We start from the raw sequence: 27,743 nt of genomic DNA on the forward strand, positions 1-27,743 counted from the left end.
CAGATTTCAGAATCAGACATTAGGAAAACTAAGAAATTGAGAAAATGAGTATGTATGAACACAGCTTTAGAAACAACTTCTATGCAGTGTTTGTTGGTCTGCATCTACATTATCCAGATGTACCAAGAAAGTCATGCTGGAAACTCAGATTAAGGAGTCTCATTCACCAGCACCCCCAAGTCCTTCTTGAGTCCTTCTTCTTAGGAAGACTGCTTTTGATCTGTTCATCCCACAGCTTTTTCGGGAGTTGTCCTGATGCAGGTGCAGCACTTACCACTTGGTCCTATTAAACATCACAAGATTCCCATAGGCCCATCATTTGAGCTTGTCCAGGTACCTGTGGATGGCATTCCATCTTTCAAGAGTGTCAGCTGCACCCCTCAGCTTGGTGTCATTGCAAATTTGCTGAGGATGCACTTGATCCCTTCATCCATGTCATTAATGAAGAAAGTAAATAACACTGGATAACAATACCAGTGTGGACTCCTGAGGGACACTTGTTATTGATGTCCATTGGACTCTGAGCATTGACCACTGTCCTCTGGATTTGAGTGTCCAACCACTTTCTTATCCAACAGTCCATTTATCAAATCCATCTCTCTCTAATTTAGAGAGAAGGATGTTAAGGGGGATTGTCAAAGGCTTTACAGAATTCCAGACAAATGACATCTGTAGCCCTTCCCTTGTCCACTGACGTTGTCACTCCATCATAGAAGCCCACTAGGTTGGTCAGGCAGGACTTGCCCTTGGTGAGGCTGTGCTGGCTATCCCAAATCACATCCCTGTCCTCCATGTGCCTTAGCAGAGCTTCCAGGAAGATGTGCTTAATGGAACTCCCAGGCACAGAGGTGAGACTGACTTCCCAGCGCCCTCCTTTCTACCCTTTTTAAGGCTGGGTACAATGTTCCCCTTTTTCCAGTCAACTGGGCCTTCATCTGACTGCCGTGACTTCTCCATCACTTTTCAGCAAAGTAAGTTAAATAGCAAATTCTCCTGATTAGAGTCTACATAAAGTTATGTCTCTAAAATGCAAAATTTTGTTTAGAAACATTTCAAGCAGAGAGAAAAATCTCAAGGTGCCAAGTTTAATGTACTATGAAATCCACATTCTTGAGACAGGATCAGTCTGAATATTACATTTTTCTCACTTTCTTAATCTTGGCTAATGCACCAACAAAAAAAAGCAAAGTAGCAACATTTGGTTGTTTGTTTTTTATAAGACAACCTTTATGAAGTGTTACAGCTCTATTTCTCCACCTTTATTCTTCACACAATGGTCTTGAAAGCAATATTATGTAATTACATATGGCTAAGCTGATGCCCCATGGGAAATTTGGAATAACCACCACTACAACCAAGATAGAAGCAGTGAGAATTCAGGGTAATCAAGCCACAGCTTTCACTTAAAACAAACAAACAAACAAACAAACAAACAAACAAACAAACAGAACAAAAAAACCCCAAAAATAAACAAAAACCAACCAAACCAAACCCCCACATTTTGTAAAAGGAATTCTCAAGAAGATGCATACAGAAAAATGTTCTACTAATGATGGTCTATCTGTCATTTTTCTGCTTTTACCACCAGATGGTTCCACGTGCAAACCACAGTATAATATGCTTTATCCCATGCAGTAAAAACCTTTTCACGGCGGGGTATTACTGTATTATCAGTTTGTTTGCATGGAGAATGTGTCTCTGTTTCATTAGATGTGTACTTGTACTGCTGTGCTAATAATGAACAACAAGCTGCAGAAACAGGTATTTGAACCATTTTTGGCAACAAAGTGGTGAGAACATGCCAATGGATGTTAGAAATTCTGCATTTATAATTTAAATATTATAAGCATCAATTTAGACTTTTAATAGAAAGGGCAGGGCTTTGAAACTAATAGCCATTTGCACCTGGATTTATGTTTCCATGCTAGGTTTTCTTTGGTGAACAAATTATGGCAAATATTTCTTTATAACTACTGTCTCCTGTAAATATGTAAAGGATCAATGTCACTGTTATTGCAATAAAAAGTAAGTACCAGATGCACTGACCAATGGAAAATAGTATTTTCTATATAGAAAGTAAGAACTGCCATTCCTCCAATGCATTGCAATATTGCATATATAAGAGCCCAGAAGTTCACAGAAAACAACAGCATTACCTTCAGATCAGAAAACAAGTTAGACACCTTGTTCCTAGAAGTTATTTGGCAAAGCAAATGACAGTAATAAAAAAAACAAACCTCCAAACTAATTTCAACACTTGTGCTCAGGAGAAGTCTGGATATGGTGTATCCAGCTGTGTGATATAGATGGCTTAGGGGCTACAATGGTAGTGGGTAGGTGAATAGTTGGAGTGGCTGACCTTTGAAGGCCTCTTCCAATCTTCATGATTCCATAATCCTATGATCCTATGAACTTGACTAAAATAATTTGTCAAGTAAAAAAATTCTCATTTACCATTTGGTTCAGCAGTCCCAATCATGCTTAGGAAAATACAAAGTAGTAAGTAACTATGTCCAACAAGTAAGTAGAGCAGAAGCATCAGCTGTTCTGTATGTAAGGGAATGTTGTATCATTTAAATAAAGACAGTTAAATAATATTTGGACTGTGCTACAAAGTTAAGGTAAACACACATGGAAGGCACTATGTAGCTTTTACTGTTTATTTAAATCAATTATTTATTGCCAGGTGTCCAAGGTAATCAAGACAAAAAGTCAAGCCTTGAGATGCCAAGAAGCCGTGTGTCATTTATTATCCAAAAGCAAAGGTGCATTTACAAATCATACGGACAGAAACTGAGCAAAACTAAGAGTTAGTAACTCCTCTATAGAAGAAGCATAAACCAGTGCTTAATGGATGTCCAGCAAAGTATGCTCAACGCTTGTCTCATGCTTTTAAAACTTCATTCCCTCCCCTCTGGTCATAGAGCTGTTTCTGCTCTTCCATTTGCAAAGACAGCTAGGGACTGCATCCCATAAACTCTGCATGGTGTCCATAATTCTGCAATTGTGCTTGTCAGTGCACCAAATCAGACCACTATAAAAGGTTCTCCTTTTTTATAATCTACTTTCTTAACTTGCATAAAACATCGTATCGTATTTAAAAAAAAATCAACTGTCCCATTATGCAAAAGAAAACTATTTTGTTGATGACTGTGACTTGCTATTGACACAGTCCAAATTTCTAGTACATTTTCTGGACAAAACCAGTGTGCTCAACAGACAGCTGGCCTTAAATGAAATGGACTCAGGACTTTCACAAAGAGACCCCCAAGGCAGAAATTGCACTTGCAAAAGCGTGTAAGAAGAATCTTGGGGCATTCTGGCATTTTTTAAATTTTTTTTCTCCTGCTATTCCCTCCTTTTCCTTGGTCAGCAAGTTGCAAGCAGGCAAGTGACATAAAAGCTCCTTTTTGTTTTTCCTGCTCACCAGCATGGACAGGTTAAGTCTGCCAAGAATTAGAGCCAGTACGAACATGCTCATAATGACATCTGCAGAATTTCCTTATACTGTTGCAGAAACATCCCCTGATCCGAGTGTGTGTATTTATGTATACACGACATCTTTAGGAGTGAATGAATTACCAGCTCTGGCAGGGACCTTTATAAGACAGAGGTCACACACTCATCGAAAGACAACCAGCAGTTCCACACACTTTTATGCTGCTAACAGCACTTTTTAAAAATACTCTAATAAAAATTGTTTCCACCTACATAATGTTGTATGAGCCAGTGGAGTAAATTTTAATCACACTATTTTTTGAAAGTTTAGACTTTACATTCATTCACTGCTTTTCAAGTCAAGTTGCCTTCATCCAGCCTGTGAATCCTGATTATTTCCAGCCCAGGAATCAAATGCCCCGGTAACGCTTTTTGCCTATGGAGTGACTTACTGTCTTGATAGATGTGATCAAATTTACGGAGGCACAAGGAAGAAAAGGTGAAGGAGCAGGAAAGGCAGAGGACAGAACAGCTGACCAGAGTAATTAAAAGTTACAGGGGTGGCAGCAAGGGAGATGTAATTTGGCACCAATATGCTGGAAATTGCACACCAATGAGCAGAAAACAAACCATGAAAATGTAAAATGGAGAGAGAAGAAGGGACACTCTATCCACACCTAGAGCCTAAACATTTAATTTCCTCTATTCTCCCCAATACTGTTCTAAAATTACTTAACATTTCCAAGAACAAAAATTACTGCCAGAAACTGAAATTGATCCTGAAGAGGAAGCTGAAAAAAGCATGGTACGACCTCTTCCTTAAAAACTAATTCCTAAAGAGAAATTGTTCATAACTGAATGTGCAGAAGAGAGTCCAGTATTCTGGAGACCTAAAAAGCCTACTATGGTAGGCTTGGTAAGGCATGGTTTTTAGGTTCAGCACAGTACAATCACTGTAGTGCCAGACACCAAGGAACACAGCATCCTGAGAAATACACCTGCGAGATATAGCCCCTTTCTTCCAGTTTCTCCTGATTTCTGCACTCTCTAGGATCTGGACACTGCTGCCCTGTACAGAGACACAGCACTGCCAAACTGTTCACTGTCAGCATTTTGCTTTTGACCAGTAGTACCTCCTAGCTCCTGCTGAGTTTCTACCAGTCCATTTAACCTCTTATCTGGGAGTGAAAAACAGTCTGGCACAACATCCTTAAAAGACTCTTTTGTAGACTGCACAGCACTGAACTTGAAAGTAGGCACCTCTCCAAAAACAGATAATGGTAAGCTGAGAGTTCAAGTTAGCAATTCTGAAGTGCTACTAGACGGCAGCCAAACAGTTTTTTATTTTTTTTAAAACAGTCTTCTTAGGTATCAAAAGCAAAAATTTATGAACAAAAGGAAACATTTCTTAGGCCATTAACTCTGTTGAGTTATGCACACTTTCAGAAAAACTCATGTATGTGCATCAATTTATTAAAAAAATGCACACCTATGGTACCTATGAGGAAATAAGTAATGAGCCAAACAGGTATGCATAAATAATAATGCATGTGTGGGGGAATGGACAAAAATAGACACTTGTGCTTTTATATTAGAAGTTATGTTTTTACTCTTAGGAAAAACTAGGAAGCACAGAAAATGTTTTCTGTTGCTGGAACACAGCAATATATATACACACATAACACATATGCAACAAAATATATATCACTACCTACAAAAACTATGACTACCTTATATTGTTGGAAAGGGAAGTGGTTGTTGGTTGCTAAGAAAGGTTACTGGCTACATATGAACTAGCTCTCTAATTAAGAAAACAAAAGACAAAATAATTAACCACGCAAAAAAAAAAAGTAAAAAAAAAAGTATTTATTTTCTCTCTGAGGATATACCTTTGAAACACTGAAGCTATAAAACATTCTAATGCGCATATAACAAAACCTCATATTGAATAGCCACAAGCACATATGTATTTACACACTAATTATCACGATATATCACTGGAAGAATTCAGTATGTAGACTTCATGTGGTGTATTTTTTACTTTACTCTTCACTAGAAAAGCAGGTTAAACAGTTCCAAGATATTCCCCACAGAGATATAATTAGTGCAACCAAAAGAGCTGTTGGCTGAAACCTGAAATATGAACATGTGGAATACTGGAATGAATTTCTCATTTACCTACACAAAACAGAGCCAGCTCAAGAACTGCAAGAATCACAGTTCTGACTGAGGCTCCCTCTCTACAGTATCATTACTATTGTTACCAGGATAAAACAAGTTGTATACTGCAAACACAATGTGGTAATGAGCTTGCTTTGCCAAAATTTTTGTTGTACAAAGAGTCTCTAGTCAATCAGAGGTGAAGCTGTCAAGCCAAAATAAAGAAGCAATGCACAGGAAACCTATCAGTGTGAGAAGTGGATACGAGATCGATGTTACACACAAACACCCAATATATGGGATGGGTTCAGGCAGTTCTCATCACCTTTATACTACTATCAGATTAATCACTCTAGAAAGAAGCCCAGGGCCACTAGATCCATGCAGCTGTTGTTTCACTACTTACATCTTCCTTGTGAAAAAATTTAGGTTTTGAGATAAATATCTGTTGAACTCTGGGGGTTAACAGAAAGAACCTCCTGTTTTATGCAAATCTAGCTATTTTCAGTAGATAAGCATGAAAAAATGGCTGCTTCACTTCTACTTTTGCAGACTGAGGACTTAAGTAACAACTTTGTACAGTTTGTATCCCATAGTGTTCATTTAAGAAACAATGTACAGGCTGTGTGGAAAGCCATTGCCCTCACAGTTTTGTGCCTTAAACAGTTAAATTCTCTGCACAGAAAACTTTTGACACCAAAATTCCAGTGATTTCCATTCCAGAAATCTTTTTTCCTATGTGATACATAGAAATACACAGATACTATTGTTGTTCAAATATATGAGTGAAGTGTGTATGTGATTTGTTCACACAAAGAATCCAGATTCATGTTTCAAAAAGGTATGCTCTGAAATCTCTATATTTCAGTGTATGGAAAGAAATTCATTTGCCAAAGCTGCTTTTCAGTATTGTTTTTGCAATTAAGATTTACTCCACAGAAAGAATGGTGTGGTTTCGGTTTGGTTTTTTTTTTTTATGTTCAATATATCACCTGTTTCAGGGTGGGCATCCAAAACCAGAGGCATTTTGGCAAGTCCAAAAATAGCAATGCTATTCTGGCTTGTTTCAACAGTTTCCATGCATGTGAGAGATGGGATGAGGTAACCAAACAGTTTTGTTTTCCCCTTTGTGACACTGTAAGGAAAATGGACATTTTGGGTATATTGATACATTTTCAGGGTTTTTATTTTGGTATATTTTCCTGTAACTCTCATTACAAATTTTCCCATCTTTCAGGGTTTTTATCTTTCAATGAATGCAATGTAAGAATATTTCTGAAATATTAATTCTTTTTCTGCATATTTTTTTTTTTACTACATGCTGCCTATCTGTGAAAAAGCTCATTTTTCACAGAAAGCAAAGGAGAGCAATTTTAAGGTTAGCTTTGTGTGGGGAGGAAAGGGTTGAAAAGTAAATTATTTTAGAATTTTTTTTGCTCAGAGACCAACCTGGCACCTGGGAGATGTCAGAAGATAGTCAGTGTGAGAGAATTCACGTATTTGTGTTTGCTTTGGGTTGTTTTCTGTCTGCTGAAGAAGAAATGAAATTTTCTCGGAGTGGATAACAGGATGTTGTTAAAGACCTAAAAGCATTCTTCCCGTAGGCTGGGGGCCTCTTTGTAAGGGGGGGAAGGGAGATAAGAACTTTTGAGATTGTAAAACACAGCCTGGTGAAGCCTTATGCATGCTCCAGGCTCTTTGATATGTAATGCAGGGCTTGGGCCCTGCTAAAATAAGCTTAGTTATGTATACCCCTTTGTTTCTTTGTAATCCTCCAGCCAGTGAGGTGATGGAATAAATCTATTCTTTTCACTTCAGATGTGGGTTGTAGTTGTCTTGGTGTTAGCTGCATATTTTTCATTCACATACACACTTTGTTGACATATTTCCCCAATAAAATAAATGTACCATATCAAAGTTCATCCAGGTATCACTGAGCTAAATACAATTTCATTTATTGGAAGGCAATATTCTGAATTCTACTTTGAATACAAGAAGTTACTAACTGTGTGTAAACAATAGAACAAAGGATTACTATAATTAGCTTAAGGATGTGCTAAGGTAATCACCTAACCTCATTTTTGCTGGGCAACCCCCATTTGTAGAAGACTTATGTATCAAGTTTAAACCACATCTGCGAAGTCAATAAGGCGTCTGAGATACATCAGCCAAATGCAAGGTAGTCAGACCTAGAAATTAGGATTATTCATAAGAAATAAAGGAAGGTGAACAAACTTTGCAAAACTCAGGAATACAATCAGTTGGGAATGAGCTTCCATAAAATAGCCTGTCCATTGGACTGGTAAGTAAGGTCTATATGAACTTGTCCAGGGAATAAGGAAGCATGTACACATAGAGAATGCTAAAACTTGCATGCCCCATTCTGGTATCCACACTGGAAATAATAATGCCAGAAAACAGAAAGTATTTCAGAAAGAACCAGAAGAATGAAGTATTTATTTGGAAATTGTGACTAACAGAAAGAAACTCAAAACACAAAACATTAGATTAAGATTGCAGAACAGATTTTAAACGACAGTAAGTGGCACCTGCATTACTGGACAAAAGCTTAAAATGCAACATACACTTCAGAATTTCAGATAAACCTGTTAAGTTTTTGTCTGGTAACTTATTTTATGCAGAGAAATGTATTAGAACCAGACTGTCTGGCTTCTGCCAAGATGTGAGGAGCACTGCAAGAAATCAATAATGAAACAAAAGAAAATGAACATTATTGCAACATCAAGAGATGTTACAATATGGAATGGAAATGATTGTACAGGAAATAATACAGGCTCTGCAGGACAAACATAGAGGTCAAGGCAGTTATGAGTAGAGTGTGTAAAGGATGAGCTCAGAAAACAAAGTTATTAGGTATTTTGACCTAAAAGAGAAAGAGCATCTTAGAGAGTCTAGTAATCACCATCACCTGCATACAAGAAAAGAATTCAGACTGCATGATGTGGAGAAATACTACTCTAATGAGAAAGGAGATGGGTGGACTAGTTTTTAAGCGAGTGTGGCACGTCTGCCACATCTAAATGAAGTTTGAAAGGAGACTGTTCTAAAAATATATCAGAAACAAAAATGGAGTGAGGGAAGGTATTTAAGAAGCACAATTTATACCCAGGAACAAACAGGCAGAAAACTGCACATGAGGAAACCCAGTTTTAACTTAGAAGAAAATCTCTAACCAATATTCATGTTAGCCATGAAATGTTTTTCCAACAGAATCAGAGGGAAAAGAATTCTGATTTGTTCTAGAACATAAAAGGCTCAATGTATTTATAGAGCACAATGTCTGTGGTGGTACAAAGCTGTACTGGGTGACCTACATTGCCATTTCCTGTCTTATGTCCTTCATTTCAATTCAATTTATCTAAGTGATCACTTGGTCTAAATCTGTAATGACTTACACGGGGAATTTTCTAACACCATAAGATGCACCATAAATGCAGCAAAAGAGGCATTTTACAGTGGAAATCAAAGTAAGATATTTAGATGAACAATAATCATTATATTATATAATACTAATAATATAGTAACAATATACTGCTATATCATTTTCAATAGTGAAGGTTGCTACTGCCTTGCAAAGATACAGACATGAGATTTCAGTTAAGACTGGCTCTTCCTAAAAGATTTAGAGAAACCAGAAAATAATAGATGGATCAGGAAAACAGGGATATTGATGAAGCAACAACTGGATGAAATTTTGCTTATTTGGCTTATGACAAAAGACAGGTGCAGATGATAGATGTTAGAAGTAAGAATATCAAGCCAATGGTACTATGTCTTGTGACATCAGCATGAAGAAATACAATGATAAAGTACTGAAGGACTTTTTCAAGTTCTATTATGTAATCAGCATTCACCTCTAGTACAGATCCAAAGTTTAACTCAGTATGTTGAAGTATATGTATATATCTATATCTATATCTCATCACATATTCAGACTTTATATCATAGATACATAGAATACATAGTATATATACAAATTATATGATAAATAAATGCCAGGAACTAACACTAGATTACTTCAGCATGCTGCAAGTCATGTTTTCTGAGGCCATCCCCCAGCACAGCACTAATTCCTTCGATTGTTTTTCAACAGGTATTTTTTGCCAACTGATTGGAAATGTGCAGGAGCTCTCATGCATGCAAAACATATCTATACATGATCACAGACATGCATAAACACAGATATGTGTTATTTAGGCTCAAACAACAGGTATCAACAAGGTGAAAAACCACAACAAGCGGTTTAAAAAAGAATTTTAAAAATCTGCTGTGTATCACTTGAAATGCACTAAAAAACAGCCATTTTGACTAGAAGTCTTCCTGATGTTGATTTCTGAAATGCAATTCTCTGGGAAAGTGAAAAAGAATAATTTCTCGTGGTGTAGACAACACATCCTACTCAGAATGATGCAGAGACATGATGACAGGACAAATAAATTTAATAGAAACATCTGTAGTAGAACACTGGGAGCAAACCTTTGCCTAGACACTTGCAAGTGATGAGCGATTCCTTCCATTTTTGGAGCAGAAACATATAGTAATGATGATGATGATAATAATAAATGTGAAAGCCCTCTTGATTTCTCCTTTTCTTCCCTTTTCTCCCTCACTCTTGCACATGGGTAGGATGCTTATAGTGATTTTAAGAGAGTCCTTCTGCTCCCAGCAAGCACTTTGAACAAACACTTTGCAGACACAGTTGTCGAAGCAAGAGAGATGAGAAGGGGCAGTGATGATGGGAGGGAAGGCATGAAGCTGAGTTTGCACAAGAGGTTCAGCCACACAGCATCTGGTCATTATGTCCATCAAATATTTTGGCTTGAGTCCAGCTCACTAAGCAGAGTGGTGTCATGGCAATAAGATAAAGGCCTCCGTGCTAAAAGTTTCCATAAAGATTTCTATTCCTCTCTACCCTCTCTAGGTTGTATTAAGGATGACCTGACCAGTTGCTGATTTATACACATTTCCTTATGTGTACTACAGAAACAGCATAAAGCATGTGACTGATGAGACATTGGAGAGCAAGATAACCAGCTCTTTGAAACCCTTCAATGTAAAACATCCACAGTGGGTGGTCACATAGCAGGAACTTGACTATTAGCTCTTTGCCAAACAGCAGTGAGATAACAAGTCTGAATATCTGAAATTCTTTCCTCTCCAAATGATGTTGACACTATTGCAGAATACCAGGCTTATTTGCATGAATACAAATGAACTAGCCTGAATGCTGCATGGCAGAGCCATGAATCAGCAAGCTCAGCTCCATCAAGTGCTTATAGCATTGTGCTTAGTGACTGTGAGACATCAACGGGCATCTTAAAAACATACTTAGATTTTATATTTATGAATCAAGGAAGGCTTTTGTGTTCTCCATTTTGTCCCAGACTCAGCACAGACTTATGATTTAGCCATAATCATGTTATGCAATGCTAAGCCTGTTTGTTCTTGAGCACCAGGTGCAATATGACATTACATACCAAATCTTTCCTTGAATATGTTACTTTCAGATATCCCACTATTTGTTTGATTTTTTTGTCAAGCAAATTCTGCATGATTACAATGGATTTTTTTAAAAAATATTATTAGGTTTACAAGTTCTAATGTATTAGTAGTTAAAACATAATTGTCTAGAATTTTCCACACTTATGGCTACACTATTTTCAAGAAAAAAACCATCTCAACTGAAAGCATGATACAAAGGGAGTTTTATATTTGCACAGAAATTGTTTGACAGCAAAATATCCAAGGCTTCTCTTTGAACTCAATTATGCAAATTTAGTAAAATTAAACTAAATATCCTTAAAGATGACATAAAATCATAGTACTTGTGACAGATTTAAAAATTTGTTTCCTCTTCCATTACCTTGGTCTTGGGCAGAATTTTTAAGTGTATTTAACTTATGGGCTCATTTCATGAATCCATTTACTCCTCAGTAGCCTTTCTTTAAATAGATTTGTCTGTTTCAATTCAAGGCATTGTGTTGTCTCTGTGAAATTCTACAGAAAAACTATGCAATCATCTTTATTATTTTCTGGAGGATTTGAAAGGTTAGCTCAGCAGATTTAAAAATAATAATAGTTGTGAAACACACAGCATAAGCTGTGTTAATTGGAATAATATGTGCTTAAGATAAATCAGGTACTTTTTCCATGGAACTCAGTCTCTCAGGGAACGCAACAATGGATGGCTGTTGCATCCATTTCATATTTACACAATGACTAGAATAAATTTAAAATAATAACTGATTTTGATTATGCTCTAATTGAAGTTGTTATTCAGCACTACCTTTGATATTCCTAATAAAACCAGCTGGATATAATTTTTTCTTCAGATGTTTTTTGGCATTTCCCTCTGCTGTTCCATTTAAAAATTCTAATATACAATTGTGTGGGTACATAATAAATTAAGAATATTGGTCTTCAGACTTTGTGTAGATCTGCAAGAAGGTTTTGCCAAATTTTCCTGTACTGGTGTGTCCCAGGTAACCCAAAATGATGTTATATTCCATATCTATCTGTGCCCAAACTTGTTAGTGTTTCTTTGAAATCCTGTGGCCAGAAAAGGAACAGCACAGTCAAGGTCTGTGCTGGTCCTTTTTGAAGTTTGGAGGCATTCAGGAAAAAGCGCTCTTTCTCTTTTATTCTTGCTGGGCAAGCTGAGGTAGCACAAGGCAGACAGCAGCTGCACCACCATGCCAAGAAAAATATAACAGCCCCTGCTCCATATGGTTGCCCCAGCCTGCCAGCAGTGCCTGGTCAGAGCAGAAGGGCATGGAATCCAAGTTGTCCAAGCCTGCTGCCCACTGTTTTTGCCAAAGAGAAGGTGAAGTCCCTCCATGAGTTCCAGCTGTTGACACAGTTCCAGCCTCCAGGGACTCTAGGTCTTCTTTTTGTTTTGCTCTTGTTCTCTGTTGGCTGATATTTGGGGAGAAAAAGGAGATTTTTAATTCCAGAAGTTTGGTTGCTGTGCTGTTTTTTTCTCTTTGTTCTCTCTCTCCACTCCAGGTCATCTGTGGAGGAAGCATCCTTGGGGTAAAAGCTGTCTGCCATCTTCCCTTTATCTTTCCACACAGTCATCCATGGAGAGTGCACCTTGGGGAAGGGTTTCTCTGCTGTTTTTGCTTTCCTTTCTTTGTGGGAGTCCATGAGGAATCCAGGAAATTCAGCAACATTATAACTACTGATTATCACCATTATTTTTTGCCTGTTCCTATTTCACTTTTCAGTGACTGTTTATTTTTTCACTTACATCTTCTTGCATTCATCTCTCATTTGGTGAATGGGAAGCGGTTAAAACTAAAAGGGGAGGTAACTCATTTTGGAGTGTCTGCCACCTTTAATTGTATTAAACCAAGATGAAGTGTTACTTTAATTTACTCTACAGATGCAACCCTAGATGTTATACTGTTGTTGTTTGGTTCAATATTTCTGAAGAAGGAAAGGAAATATGTGTACACAACATAATAAGCATCTTTGTCTGCCTATTATTATTATTGCACATTTATCGTGACTCCTTAGGGAAATCTCTGTTTGGCTGAGAATGTAATCACAACCTTGAATAATGAATTTCTGGGATACTCTGTCAAAGAAAATTCATCTTTTCTTCTTCTGTTTGCCTCACCTTTTACACAGCTATGACAGTGTAAGAAAATATAGAAAAAAAGTATCTTTATCTGAATACAGAAAGACATGGTTTATTAAAATGAGAGAAAACAGGTTTATTTTGAAGTAATTCTTGGTCTGGAAACAGCCTAACAGGGAAGGCGTTCATTCCAGCATGCATTTACAATCTTTCAGTCTATGCTATATTTTAAAGAATGAAAATTAGAGGTTAACCTTAAATGTTCTGTATTTCTTACAAGTATATTTTTATGTAAGTTTTAAAAAAGACTTCTATTTCATAAGTAGAAATGAAGAAGTCATTCAGACTAGTATTTGCAGTCAGAGACAGATAAAATATCCAAATATATGGAATTATTTAGATCTACACAATTCTTCATGGGCAACTTCAGGCAGAACAAAGTTTAATAAAATGACATAAGAGTTAAACTGTAAAAATAATAGTTTGACTTGCATCAAATATGACTTCTATTATTTCCCAAAATAACATACCAAACTTTTTCTGTATTGTTATCAGAAAAAGCCTACCTCAGAAAATTAAATGCTATGTTTTCACTAGAGACTGGTGCTTATTTCACATACAGAACAATGTGCTGGTAAAATGAAATTCATCTGGGTTCTGTAGAGTATCTTCTCATATTACTGCTATAATAATAATAACAGTGGAACAATAATGTTTGTAGGCAAGATCTATGCTCTTGGCAAGTTGTTCTGCATATTTATCCCCAGTTTGAGAACTTGAGATTTCAATGTGGAAATGGCTGAGTCCTTCTGGTACAGAAATTCCAGCTGAACGTCTCACAGTTGTCTTCCCTACATGAAATATGGCATTTAAACAAACACATACATGTGTTTAAATATAAAACTTTCTTGAGCAAGATCTCCTGCATCCTTGCAGTTCCATTACTTCATCTCAGTATTGTAAGTTCTCTGAGATCAGACATAAATGGTAAAAGAACTATGGGTATAAATCTTCCCTAGCCCCCAACTCCCTATTAAAATCATCAAACTTACATTAAGAAATCATGCAAAACAAAGCAAAACAGAAATGAAGAAAGAACGAAACACGGTCAAAGGTTTTGCTTTAAAATTTCTTTGCAACTTAGATTTGATGAGTTGCCACTGATGTGCAAAGTAGCATTTCTCGGTCAATTTCTTTCTAATTACATCACTACCTCAGAGCAGTTTTAAAAGACACTGAGGATGATGTATTCCAGTTGAAAATAAACACAGCTGATACTTCAGGTAAGACTGAGAATCAGGCCACCACAAAAGAAAAATAAGATTTCCATTTTATGCGAAAGAAATTTTCTTCATTCCTTCCAAGTCTTTTGCCTTTCCCCATGCTGAGCACCTGCATGTACCGGGCACAGTAAGGTACCCTAACACGTGCACATGAAAGCAGGTCCAGGCAAAGCACTTTGATGCCAACCTACCATTCTGATGCCATTCTCAAAGGCCTGACGTGCCAGAGAAGCAGGTCCATCCACAGTCTTGCCATCGTCATCAGGCCCCCAGCTGGCGCTGTAGATGTGGATATGCTGGGGATTAAGGCTTAGAGACTTTGCTTCCACCATATCTGTCACATCTCCATCCAGCATCCGTACACCTTCAGAATGAAAAATACAATGAACTGTACAGACAAACTCAAAATGTTTCTTTCTCACTGCTCTCCCACCCAGAGGAAATGGTTGTCTGTGACACTGAACTGAATAATTATAATTCCTACTGTTATTAAAGGAAAAAAACCCCAAAACAACAAAATCTGGTTTGTTGGGGTGTTTTCCCAATACCTCTAGATAGAAAAAAATATATAAAGGCATTAATGTTTTCATCCTTCTTCAAGTATTAAAAATTATATAAAGTAATTTATCCACTATACACCTTTCAAACTTATACAACAAAGTTTAGGCTAAATAAAATTAAAAAAAATACTTGAACCTTGAAAATTTTTTATGTCACTTAAAGAAAATAATTTAGTTTCTTTCTCCTTTCATATTGCAGTGAAACTGCAGCACCTTCCTTGAGTCATTTACAGTTTTAATCATGTTAGCAGATGTAATAAAAGGATCCCTACAGACAAGTAACCTTGGCATCATTCCTTCATTGTTTGAGGCCACAAAGAAGAAATTGGTGAGAAGTCTCTTGTGTACAGAACAATTACCACACACTGTAGCACAGCAATTACAAGAGGTTATGAAAAAATACGTAGCATTGTTCAACCTGAAGTTACAATATGGTGAACATCCCTCTCTTGCAAAAGAAGATTTTGTGAGGTATAATCTGAAATTCTTATGTTAAAATAATCCATTCATGTGGGTTTGGACAAGTCAATGTGCCAGCACTCCATGATGTTTTAAGATTACTAGACTGAATACAGTATGCTGAAATCTGAAAACTGAGAAAATATGGAAGTTGTTTTTTTTTCTAACTGTAAAACTTTGTGGTTAAATCTGAGAAAACCACCAATGCCAGTTTTAACATAAACAAGAAAAAAGATCTACACACAGCTAGTCTGACATGTGATCAAAGGGAGGCTAAACACTATATAAAAATGTAATAAACTTGTATGATACAGGGATGATCACTTCCACAATTTACAAGCTAGATGCTCTTTCCTGTTTAAAAGGCCAGTCCTATTTATAAGCCAAATTTGCATATTTTAAATTACAGACACATTGCATTTTGCTTATGAGCTCAGATTAAAGAAACTTGTGTGTTTATCAAGACTTTAACTTCCAATTAACAAGAGGCATAGGAGTGCTTTGTTGATTTTTTTCCTCCGTACTCTATTTGACTAAAAAATGAAAAGTGATTGTATTTCTCAGTTCACACAGAAGTTGCCTGTATTTTATGAGATAATAAACTTCAACAAACTGTGATCTCACTATGAATTTTGCTTTATAAAAAAGAGTAATTAAAACAACTTCGGGATTCTAGGACTTAATTTTCTTCTGCATAATCACAGAAAATTAATGATGGGTGAAAGTTGTGTGCTCAGTTCCTTTAAAGCATATTAAAGTATCTATCTAGTTCTGAAAAAAAAGGTACACTGGTTTTTAAAGAAGGAAAATAAAGCTTTCCTTTATGACATTGTTAGCAAGTCTAAATATTACATTCAACCAATGAATAATAACTCCAAATGCTGCCACTGGCACCTTAATTAATTCACACTATTTTTTTTGGTAATGGTGAAGTGGTCTACTTTTAAAGCAACACAGGCAAGGCTGTGACTTAGGTGTTGTTCTCTGTAGCCAACAGACAGACATGCTTCAAAGCTGTTGGCCAAGGCCAACTGTGAAGTTCAGCCAGGCCAAGTGCCAAGTCCTGCACTTCAGTAAAAACAAGTCCATGCACCATAACAGGCTGGGGACACAGTGGCTGCAAAGCGGCCCAGGGATAAGGACCTGGGGGTGCTGGTTGACAGCCAGCTAAACACGAGCCATCACTTTGGCCAGGTGGCCAAGAAGCCCAATGGCATCCTTGCCTGTGTCAAGAATAGTGGCCGGCAGGACCAGGGAAGTCATTGTCCCCCTGAACTTGGCCCTGGTGAGGCTGCATCTGGAGTTCTATCACCAGTCTGGGCCCTGCACTTCAAGAATCTAGACATTGGGCTGCTAGAGGCTCAGGGGAGACCTTATTGCTCTCTACTATTATCTGAGAGGAGGTCACAGTGAGGCGGGGGTTGGCTTCTTCACCCAAGGCAACCAGCGTCAGAATGAGAGGACATAGTCTCAAATTGCACCAGGGGAGGTTCAGGATGGACATCAGAAAGAATTTCTTCACTGAAAGTCTTGTTTAAGCAGTGGAGCAGATTGCTCAGAGAGGTGGTGGAATCACTGTCCCTGGAGGCATTCAAGAACATGGCACTTAGTGTTGTGGTCCAGTTTACAAGGTGGTGGTGATCAGTTGAAGGTTGGACTTGATGACTTTGGTCTTTCCCAATCTAAATGACTCTGCAATTCTGTGCAAGATGACATTTAACAAGAGACATTTCACTGGATATTTGCAATGAAAATAGTGTTCCTTCCCGTCTTCCTATCCCACTCCCAATGTCTTCAGTGGTTAAGTCTACACATTCTCCAAAGTGCATTTGTCATGTGGTGAGGGAACAACAAAAGCTATCCAAAATGCAATTAGCAGACTGTATTTTCAGACTGTTTCAAGACTTCAGAGCCCTATAAACTTTTTCTAACATTTACAGTAATTGCAAAATGTAAGTGGCTTTTTACTCGGAACAAATTTTCAATGAATCACAGGAAACATGCAAAACTAAGCTGAAAGGAAGATTTCTTTTAAAATGCTTGTTTTTATTCAACATCTGATTTAAACTTAAAGAAACAGCTGAACTAATCCTCATCAACTGAAGACAATATACATCTGCTGTGCCATAATTCAGTGTAACTGTTTTTAGGACTTGAGCCCAGCCAAGTATCTAAGCACTCAAATCCCCACAGATGTTTTACAACTTCACAATCAGTTTGCAATAATAACAGCAAGCTAACTAACCCTTCCTATAAAAAGTCACACAAGCGCTGTATGTGGTAATTTGTTTTGTGTAATTACTGCAGAGTTTAAAGCTAAAAAAAAAATTTAAAAAAATCCATCCCTTTGGTGGACTGGTTTGTCTTTTAGTGAGAGGGACCTGTAGCTTAGCTACACAGAAACTGGCAAGATTTTTTATAAGAGACTTGTCATAACCTGTAAAAAAACCTGAAGACCTAGATTGCAATTTTACTAAAATTTTCTTTTCTACAGGTTACATCCCCACTTGCACCATTCTGAAAGAAGGCTCAGACTTACTAACAAACTTGGACATCAGAGGTTCTTAAGTGTTTAGAAAAGAGACAAGAAGTACGTACACTTTTAGAAGAAAATTAGCATTATTAATGGATATATTGTTAACAATTTCCCATCAGAAAGATCATTAACTGGATTTACTTAACTGCCAGTATTTTATGGCATATTGATGGGGCAGTTTTTTCTTCTTCCCTTTTGCCTGATATCCTTAGTATCTCTTATTTGTCCAGAAATGCTTTCTGGTTTGAAATAAAAGATACTTATCTTCGTGGAGCAAATCCAACATCATTGTCAGCAGGTGCTCCTCTATATAAGGAGAATGTAATTGCTTTACCTCAATTCTAGTTTCTTCTCCAAGAACAACCCAGGAGGGCCTTTAAATCCCTGGGAAACAAGTGAGCTGAATACTACTTCAGCACAATATGATTAAAAAATTTTATATTTTATCTGGCCTGTAAAGAGGGAACACAACCACTGTATATTCATATGTGTAGCTGATGGCTGCTCTGAGGGAAAGAAACGAGGCATGCCAAGTAGAGGTCAGCAGCAGCAAGGCTCTTAAACATATTCAACTAGTGTAAGAGGAAGTTTAACCTACCTTCGTCTTAACTCTTGATTTTCTGCAGATTATCTGTTGAGCTTCCTGAAGTCTTATTTTCAAATGCTGCTCCTTTTAAAAGGTGGCACCTCAAGTGAGGTTTATACACTGTTACTAATTTCCAGCTTTCTTTTAAGAATAAAAAGGCACAGGTATCTAGCCTTTACTGTTTCTATTACCTGCATATTGTGTCCATCGGAATCAGTTTTTACACTATATTTAGGAAAGACTGTGAGTCAGCTAATATGCCTGCAGGGTATTTATTACTAGTGCATACTCCCATGCTTAATAACTAATAAACTATTAAGAAGCCACTGTTACTTTTGGAGAACTTTTCAAAGCCATATCAAAGCTGTCACAGGTTGTGACTGTTCCACTCAAAAATGAAACTTTGCCAGAAGGCATCTCTTATTTCCATCAGTGCATTAACTCTCTTCTGACTATGGTTTGACAACTCAACATACCTCACAGCATAACTGCTGGAACACAGTTAAATGCCATGTTCACATGAGACAACCTATTTTTCTGTCACAAACTCCCTCAGTTCTGATTTTCTAAACTACCCTGACAGGGTAGCTTTGTGCAGGAAGGCTCTTCACCTGAGGGGAAATTTTTTTTCAGCATCACTGTAACCTTATCCTGTATCTGGTATTACCTACCCTAATTTTGTTTGCCCACAAGGAAAACAGAAAGCTGATGTGAGGATGATGTTGTGTGCTTTGGGTAATTTGAAATGCATCTGTGCTCACATTTGATTTCTATCAAACTCGTACTGATCCAGCAGAGAATAGATGCAGTATTTTTAATAATGGAAACGTGGTCTCAATTCTGCCTGTTCATATTTTTGAACTGTCCTCTGGTGTACAAATAGCTAAGCACGTTTCTGTTTTCACAGAGGGGCTCTACTTTAGGCTCTATTTCGAACGGCAACAATTAATGAGCTGGAGCTACAAACTCAGTCTTTCAGCTGAAAGCCAATATACCAATACCATGACTTTGTTGAAAGTTCTGAATAAACTTCACTATAAATATTACAATCTGTCACAGGTACGCTACATCCCAGGAGACATGCAGATGACATCTTGATAATCATTGCCACAGACTAAGCTAAAGACATTAATTAAACAGACAATGACTAAGAATTCACAGAAAACACTTGAGACCTCTTGGCTGAATGAACAAAAATATGTGATCAAACATTGATTTTCAGGCAATAAACTTATAGGGACATCCATAGGGATCAAAAGAAGATTCTCACCAACCACAGACAAACAAAAAAATGTGTTATGTTTTGAGAGTATTTCATTTGGGATCAATATGCAAGGCAATATTACTGATGGGTACTTCTACTTACAATTTGTTGAAGTTCATCACTTAAGAGCTCTGAATCTGTGAGAAAACCCCAATGTCCTAATTCCAGGGTCATGTTTTCATCAAAAGTTTGATATTCTATTTTTTGATGTGTACTGGGAGGCAGTGCTCCAGAGAGCACTGCAGAAGGGCCACCACAGACAAACTCCTTTAGTATTGATATTGAACAACCACTCTAAAGCTGAGCTTTACTAGTTAACACAGTGAGGCTTATTCATACAAATCTCCTTCTCTTGTTTAGAAAGGTCTGAATGCACCATTTAGCACAAATGGCTCTTTGGTTAAATTTTTTTTTCTGTGGGGGATTGCTTCACATACCTCCAATCTTGGCATTAAAGGCGATTCCTACTGTGCAGTGTGAGTTGTTTGCTGTGGCTGCCACTTCTCCAGCACAACGGGTTCCATGCCTGCAGTCAGACAAACATTTTTCCAGGTAAGCACAAACCATTGGAATTAAAGGCTTTGATTTTGCTTATCCTCAGGTGCTAAATGAACAGCTACGCATCATGTCTTGCACTATTTAACCCCTCACAGCAATTTATACCCATGTTACAATGTTCCTCTGAACATGTTTTTACATTACAACAATCAGTTTAAACTCTTTGTGCCCACTGGAAACACTCACAGTTTGTAATAAAGACATACAGCAGTGATACATAATTCAAAGCAACAGAAATGAGTCTTAGATATTGTTCTCAATTTTGAACAAAATCCTACATTTAAACAAAACGTTTGTCCAGAATACTCTAACAACCACTCCTACTGCTAGCATGTGTATGTCCATCCAACCTCCAGCAAGCACAGTATGCCACGAGGAAGATGAGGTTGCACAAATGCCCACACTGCTGTTTAAAGGTGAGGCTAAGACTGTATGCCAGGTATGCTCAAAGCTTAGGCACGTCTTGGTCCTGTCTTGGGCCCATGCTGCAAGCCTGCTTGCCTTTCTGGGGGCAGTAAAAATGTCAGAAGCACCCTTCACATCAGAGATACGCTCTGTGCCTGGAAGCAGAGCTGAGCTATAAGTATTCAATTTGAAGAAGATGCTGAAGGAAAACACAAAATGTCCAGTGGTTGCTCACCCCCTTCCCCACTGTGCAAAGCCACAGTGGGATGCTTTGCCTAGCCCTGATCTATGTGCTCTACAAGGCGACAGTGGCCATCCATATTGTCCCCATGACAGGAAAGCTGCCCCTATGTTTTTTGTTTTTTGCCTTTAACATGGGTTTCACAGGGTGTGTTCTACTAACAAATCATGCCCTCACCCTTGTGCAGTTAAGCAGCTCCATTGCAGAAATGGGACACAAGCAAGATGGAGCAGGCAGGAAACTTTAGAGAGGCGTTATGAAGGGGAGATACAGAGTTTCAGACCAGACAGGAAAAGAGATGGGGAGTTGATAAGACATAGACAGAAAGATAATATAAGGCTTGGGTAGCCAAAAAAAAAAGAAGTTTAAGTTGAAGGGAGAAATAAAAAACTACACAGCAAGCATTTCAGAGGAGGCTAGCTGAGATCAGTTGTGTACACAGACACTTTTCCTGGTGGTGGTTGAGAGACTTGCTTGCACACACATCTGGAGAACACAGCTGCTTTTTAATGAAAGTTGAGGCAAATTACAGACAAGAATCACTGCTGCATTCCCTTGGTACAGCTTGTTTTGGGAAGAGTCATTCCTTATTTCATTATTATTAGAGTAATTTTTCCCCCTTACCCTTTTAAGACACTTAGATGGGAGATAGTAAGATGATTTGTTTGGAATGGATTAATGTTAAATAAGAACAACAACGAGTAGGACTATGAAAAATAAGAGAAAAAACAAAAAATAAGCAATATAAATGATCAACGCTAAACTACTAAAATGTCAAAGAATATAATTCAGTTTATTTGACAAGTAAGATATACATAATCTACAAGAAAAGTGTAACCTCTATTCACAAAATCAAACTGACAAGTTGGAAACTGATTCATTCTAAAGCTGTATCAAGATTTCACTATTATATTACCTCAACAAATTTCCTATTGATCTTTCACAATTCATTATTTGGTTGCCAAACTTGACCAGAGAACTTTTCAAGAGCTTCACGAAATTTGAAGTTTATTTTTCATATGAAGACTTATTTTAAATCCTAACTCTTCTTCATTTGAAAAAATCCTGTTTGATTTTAATTGGTAAATAAATAGTCTTACCCATTTACAGAATTATTTTGAAAAGTCAGAAGTAAATAATTCAAAAATCACAGATGAAAACAAGTTTTGAAAAGATCCTTCAAGTATTTTCAGATAGTCTTCTAGCTCTGTGTTTGAAGTAATGTTTTTTAAAAAGGTCTTATTATTTCAATGGAAAGATCTGTCTTAAAAAGTTTTACATTATATCCAAACATCCCTTCTTTTCATTATGATTTTGTTAGGTGTCACATGCAACTTTTCAGGTGTTATCACTCTAACATCAAAGCACATACAACTATACTCTAGAAAATATAGACATACCTGCAGACATCAGCTTAGTGCATATCATTTATTAATAAATCATTCCCTGCCTGGTGAAAGGCATGTGGCTAAACTGCAGCTTTCCAGATGGAGACTGCATTGCCAAGAAATCCCTCATGGGTACCAAGCTTGGGAAAAAGTGATGGGAGGAAGGTCTTCCAGTAGAGAAAGTGAATGGATAGAAGCCACACCTGAAGGAGGGAGGCAGCCTGGAGAAGAATGGAACAAACAGCTCAAATTTCTCCTTGGCTCCAAAGGGAGTGTATGGATACCTGCTACTTTGGTAGCTACATCCAACAGGCCCTGTCAAAAAGATTAGATTTCCCCTGTATCATCAAACATGCTGGTTACCCCAGGGCCAAATAATGTGTGCAACATTAGTTCTGCTCACACCTCTTGGGATGCCCTTTTTCTCAGAGGGGGAAACTTCTTGTGCATAAAAACAATGCATTAGTACTAAGAAATAAAAACCCGATGCAGCCATTATTATAAAGTAGAGCAGAATCCTAGGGATGTAAGCTGTAATGTGAACTAAACTATGTGGTTGGTGGAGATTGAAAATTATAGGAACAAAGGAACTTTTAATGTTTCAACAATTTTCAATCACATGGAAAGAAAAAGAATGGAAATTTGGGTAGCTATTGGTATTCACAGGAAAAATAATCAGAGAATGTGAGTTAAAATTTATTTTTTGCAAAACTCTTCTTTAGTTAAACTTTCAAATGTTTTCAAAGTTGTCTCTTAAACTGCAATATAATCCTCAACAGGAAATGTGGTATCTGAAGGGTTACAATGTAATAACAGATGGAGCAAAAAACATATTTTAACAGCAATCATCAGAAATGCATGCACTTTATTGAATCCCAGACCAATGTCTTATATAGCACTGAAAAAATATTATTTTAAAGCTGTTCATATATAAATGTTTTCTAATAATCTGGAGGGTGGAAAACACTTTCCAAATTAACACTAGGTTGGAATGCTGTTCTAGGAACATCTGAATAAGGACATAAAAAGGAACTGTCACACATTCAAAGCATAGGCAAGCAAAATATCAATCTTTTGCCTTTAAAACATAATCTGCTACAGCTGAAAAATAGCAACGAAAAAGCTACTTCCCAAAGGAGAGATATTTGGATATTAACAGTGGAGAAGGATGACAGAGTAAATATGAAAAACAAGTTACACAAATCTTCAGCGTGACATATCAAGAAAAATGCCAAAGACCTGGGTGTCATCACAGGCAGGATACTATTTCTCAGCATCACGGTGTTGTAATGTGGTTACAGCACAGGACTGGAAGATCTCCAGTCAATGTCCCCAGGGCTAATGACTTTTTGCATGATTTTGGGAAGCTGATTTTAGAACAACTTGAAAATAACTCATTTATTTCTCACAAAATCAAAGATGACAGCATTAAACAAACACATGGAACACTTCACACATCAGACACGAAAATTTTAAACTTAACAGCATGGATAACAGCAATGCTGACTTGCCACTCTCTTAGCATTTGTTAGCTATTAGCAGTTAATTTGTCACAAGTGTGAAATTCTGATACAAGCGTAGGAAAGGAATATGCCTCTACAATTTAATTAGCATTTTACAGTTTTGTTTTAGTGAGTGGGAAAATTAACTGAACATATAAAACAAATATGCCTTTTTTCTTTATTTTCAAAACAAAGAATGAATAGATGGTCTGACGGAGCAAATGAAATAAGATGTAGAATAAAAAGTATCTAACAAAATCAACAAATAATATATTTAGCCAAGTATATAGTTTAATGTATTGAAAATAAAAAAATCTTATGGCTATCTTAATATGCTTTAATCATTGGGAAAATTTTAATTCAGCCTCTTTTCTGGAAGGAAAAAAACCATTGGTGAGAATAAATAAAACAAATAAAAATAAATAAAACAGTTCAATCACCATCAATAAAACAGCAAAACTTTCAGCTGAGCTTTTTTCCTCATACTGCCTTTCATGCTAACTGTACAGTAACCTTCTTTAGGTGGGCAATCCAACTCTTCCTCTTAAGTCACTAAAGCAAATCGCAAATAAAGCCGGCACAGATTAGGTCCTGTGCTCTGGAATTAAACCTGTTCAGCAGTAACATCAAGGCTAGTACCTTAGGAGACTATATGACTACCTAGACATACCTAATGAAAAGCACTACTTTGTCTACTTTTGAAACTGAACCATATGAGGCTGCTTAGACTTCAAGATTCCCCTGCCACATAAGCAAAATGCTCTTTTCCTAAACAAATGCAGGCTGGTTGAGAGGCTGTATAAAGGGTAGAAAATCCTAGAACAAGGAGGTTACAAGCAATTCTGGCAGTCTCTTTTTGTACAGCCTAAAGAACAGAGAAAAGGAGGCTCAGGGAACACCTTATCACTCCCTACAACTCCCTGAAAGGAAGGTAGCCGGGGTGCAGTCTCTTCCCCCAGGCAACAGCAACAGGACAAGACAACACAGTATTAAGATGCACCAGGAAGAGTTTAGGCTGGACATTAGGAAGAATTTCGTCACAGAAGGAGTGATGGGGCATTGGGATGGGCTGCCCAGGGAGGTGGTGGAGTCATTGTCCCTGGCAGTGTTTAAGAAAAGACTGGATATGGCACTCAGTGCTGTGGTCTAATTGACAGGGTGGTGATAAGATCATAGGTTGGACCCAATGATCTCAATGATCTTTTCCACCTTACTTAATCCTGTCATTCTGTAGCACAAGCACTTGGGAAGTTTGGAACCAACTACACTTTTCTCATTATTAATCTCTGAGATTTAGATAGCTTTATCACTTTGCTAATACAGAAAAAAGGACAAACAAAAGCCCAAGTTCAAATCTTGACAGCAAAATGGTAAGGGGAACAACTACATTATGCATCTTAATGAGGGGAAAATGGAAAATCAGGAATATGTTTTTATACAACGAAAAAAAGGAAGGACTTTTAAAAAATTGTTAATATTTAATAGTTAATTCTTTACACTTGGGATTACTGGTTCAGCACAAAATTAAATTCTCTGTTCCAATCTGCAATAGTCTAGAACACAATCCTAGAAGAAGAAGATTTTGCAGCATCCTAATAACATTACTTGCTTAACTTTGAATAACAGCTGGGTAACACTGTACTCTTGGCCAACAAAGGTATCATTGAAACATCTAAAGGCAGCTGCTAAAAATAACAGAGACTAAACCACTTTCCCAGTACATCTCCTCCTTGTCTGGGATACTGGCCCTCTCTCACATATTAATACTTCCAGAAGATGACAGCAGTGGAGTAACCTACATTGGGTCCATTCAGGAGATCAGGTATCTCTGGCTGAAATCCACAGTATTTCCACAAAATAGATACACCTTGCTTCTTTGGGGAGAAGGAACAAAGATGGGTATATGGCTGCCATTATATAGTTTTCTTCTAAGGCTTGATGCAAACCCTCATTTAAGTGGAAAAATATAGAAGTAAGTGTATTTTAATGAGCAGAAATCTTTGCAGACAGCTTCTTATACTATTTTAAAAATATTTTACTTCACTTTAATTTTCCCTTGTTCATCTCAAAAATGAAATATTTCTACCTGACACAAGTATATTCAGGATGAGATTTGGGAAATTTTGCCTCACAGTAAGTCTTTGAATAAAAAATATGGATAATGAGCATAGTTTAGGGTTTTGGTAATGTCTTTTGAGCCTAAAATTAATCCTAATTTGGGAATGAGGCCTCAGATTACAAACCAATGGTACTTTACACAAATCAGAAACTTTCAGTATGCTTTATGAATTGTTCCTATTAATTTAATCTGGTTTATTTCGTCTTTCACTAATGAACTGTTCTCAGTGTTTCTGAATATGTAGCTATCCCAAGTCAATGATGAATTTTCAATAGTCTTTGAAAGCTTTAGAGTATGAACTGGAACAACTATTATTTTGGCTATGACATATATTTGCTATTACAACGAAAGTGCAATGAATAAAGCTTGTTAGAAAGTTGCTGCTGAAAATTCCAAAACTACCATGTACCATGAACACTCTTGAACTTGGGAAAGGTTATATTATATATATATATATATATATATTTTATATATTATATATTATATATATATAATATATATATATTATATAATGGCTGCACTATGTTATCTGCACAGTAAGATGAGCTTTGGTTGAGATGGATACAGGTGAAGCAGTTTGTCATCTGTTTTTTGAAGAAGCGATTAACTAAACCAGGCAAATTTGATTTTGCACTTGCATGCATTTCATCACTTTTACTATAACATCTAAAGTCTTAAAAAAGTAATACTTTTGGATGTAAGAAGACACTTCTATTTGCATTCTACTGAAGAGGTACCAAGAGCTTGAATTGCAAATCTGAGACTAAAAGAACAGAATTCTCTACTAGAATAGCCACATCTTAATAATAACTTTCAGAACAAATATTTAAGTTCTACACACTTTTCTTTGTTCTGTAAGCAAATCACCATATAAGAACAAAGAACAAAGAAGGAGTAAAATTTTGGACTGCAGTTTCTTAGCAATCCTGTACAAGCTAGCTAACTACATTTAAGCTGGTGAGAGGCAGGAATATTTTGATGAAAAGCAAGAATGTTTTCTTCCACATTACTGCTGCCTATGGTAGGAGCTTGCCTTGTGAATTAAAAGACTTGATACTGCAACCTAACTGAGCATGAAGAAACCAAGTGATGTAATTTATTTGGTTTAAGATTTTCATCTATTTGTTCTGTTGTTCATCTACAGATGCCAAGTTGATTTCTAAGGTTTTCAGGGGTCCTTGACCTACTTTGGAGATAGATAGCTTCCTATGTATTTGAAGTGTCGTACATATCTGTAGATAGCACAAATTCCTCTAACAAATGTATCTGCTTTTGTTACACGTAATACCTGAAATTACACGAGTAAAAGGAACCAAAGGAGTAAAGTTGGTTTTCTACTTTTCTTCATTTTTTTCACATCTCCTTTGCCTTGCCAGTTATGTGATGCTTTACAAAGACAAAAGGACCAGCATAGCAAAAGTGGGATCTGCAACAGCTCCATGTTTGAACATTTCTCTGGATTGTAGAACATGTCTACTACATATACAAAATGTAGTTGACACCATCAGAGGTCCTGTGGTCAGCTTCACAGTGAAACTGAGCTTGCAGGAATAATGCTTCAAATATCTGTTGCCCTAAAGAAGCCTTCCAAAGCTATTAGTTACTAAACTCCTGAGAAGTACATTTTTAAAAGGCTTAGAT

General features: G+C 37.0%; 1 protein-coding gene across 2 annotated transcripts in view; it reads right to left on the reverse strand.

The window, feature by feature from the left end:
- The window catches only part of PCSK5 (proprotein convertase subtilisin/kexin type 5), a 229,767-nt gene that overhangs the window by 117,744 nt on the left and 84,280 nt on the right, over positions 1 to 27,743 (reverse strand). For both annotated transcript variants that reach the window (XM_015652533.3, XM_015652536.3), the window contains exons 6-7: positions 20,327 to 20,415; positions 14,676 to 14,848 (exon numbers count right to left, since the gene is read on the reverse strand). In XM_015652533.3, the coding sequence (XP_015508019.1) occupies positions 14,676 to 14,848; positions 20,327 to 20,415 (262 nt within the window). The remainder of the gene's footprint in view (positions 1 to 14,675; positions 14,849 to 20,326; positions 20,416 to 27,743) is intronic.

Source organism: Parus major, chromosome Z (assembly GCF_001522545.3).
Source record: "Parus major isolate Abel chromosome Z, Parus_major1.1, whole genome shotgun sequence".
Taxonomy (NCBI): domain Eukaryota; kingdom Metazoa; phylum Chordata; class Aves; order Passeriformes; family Paridae; genus Parus; species Parus major.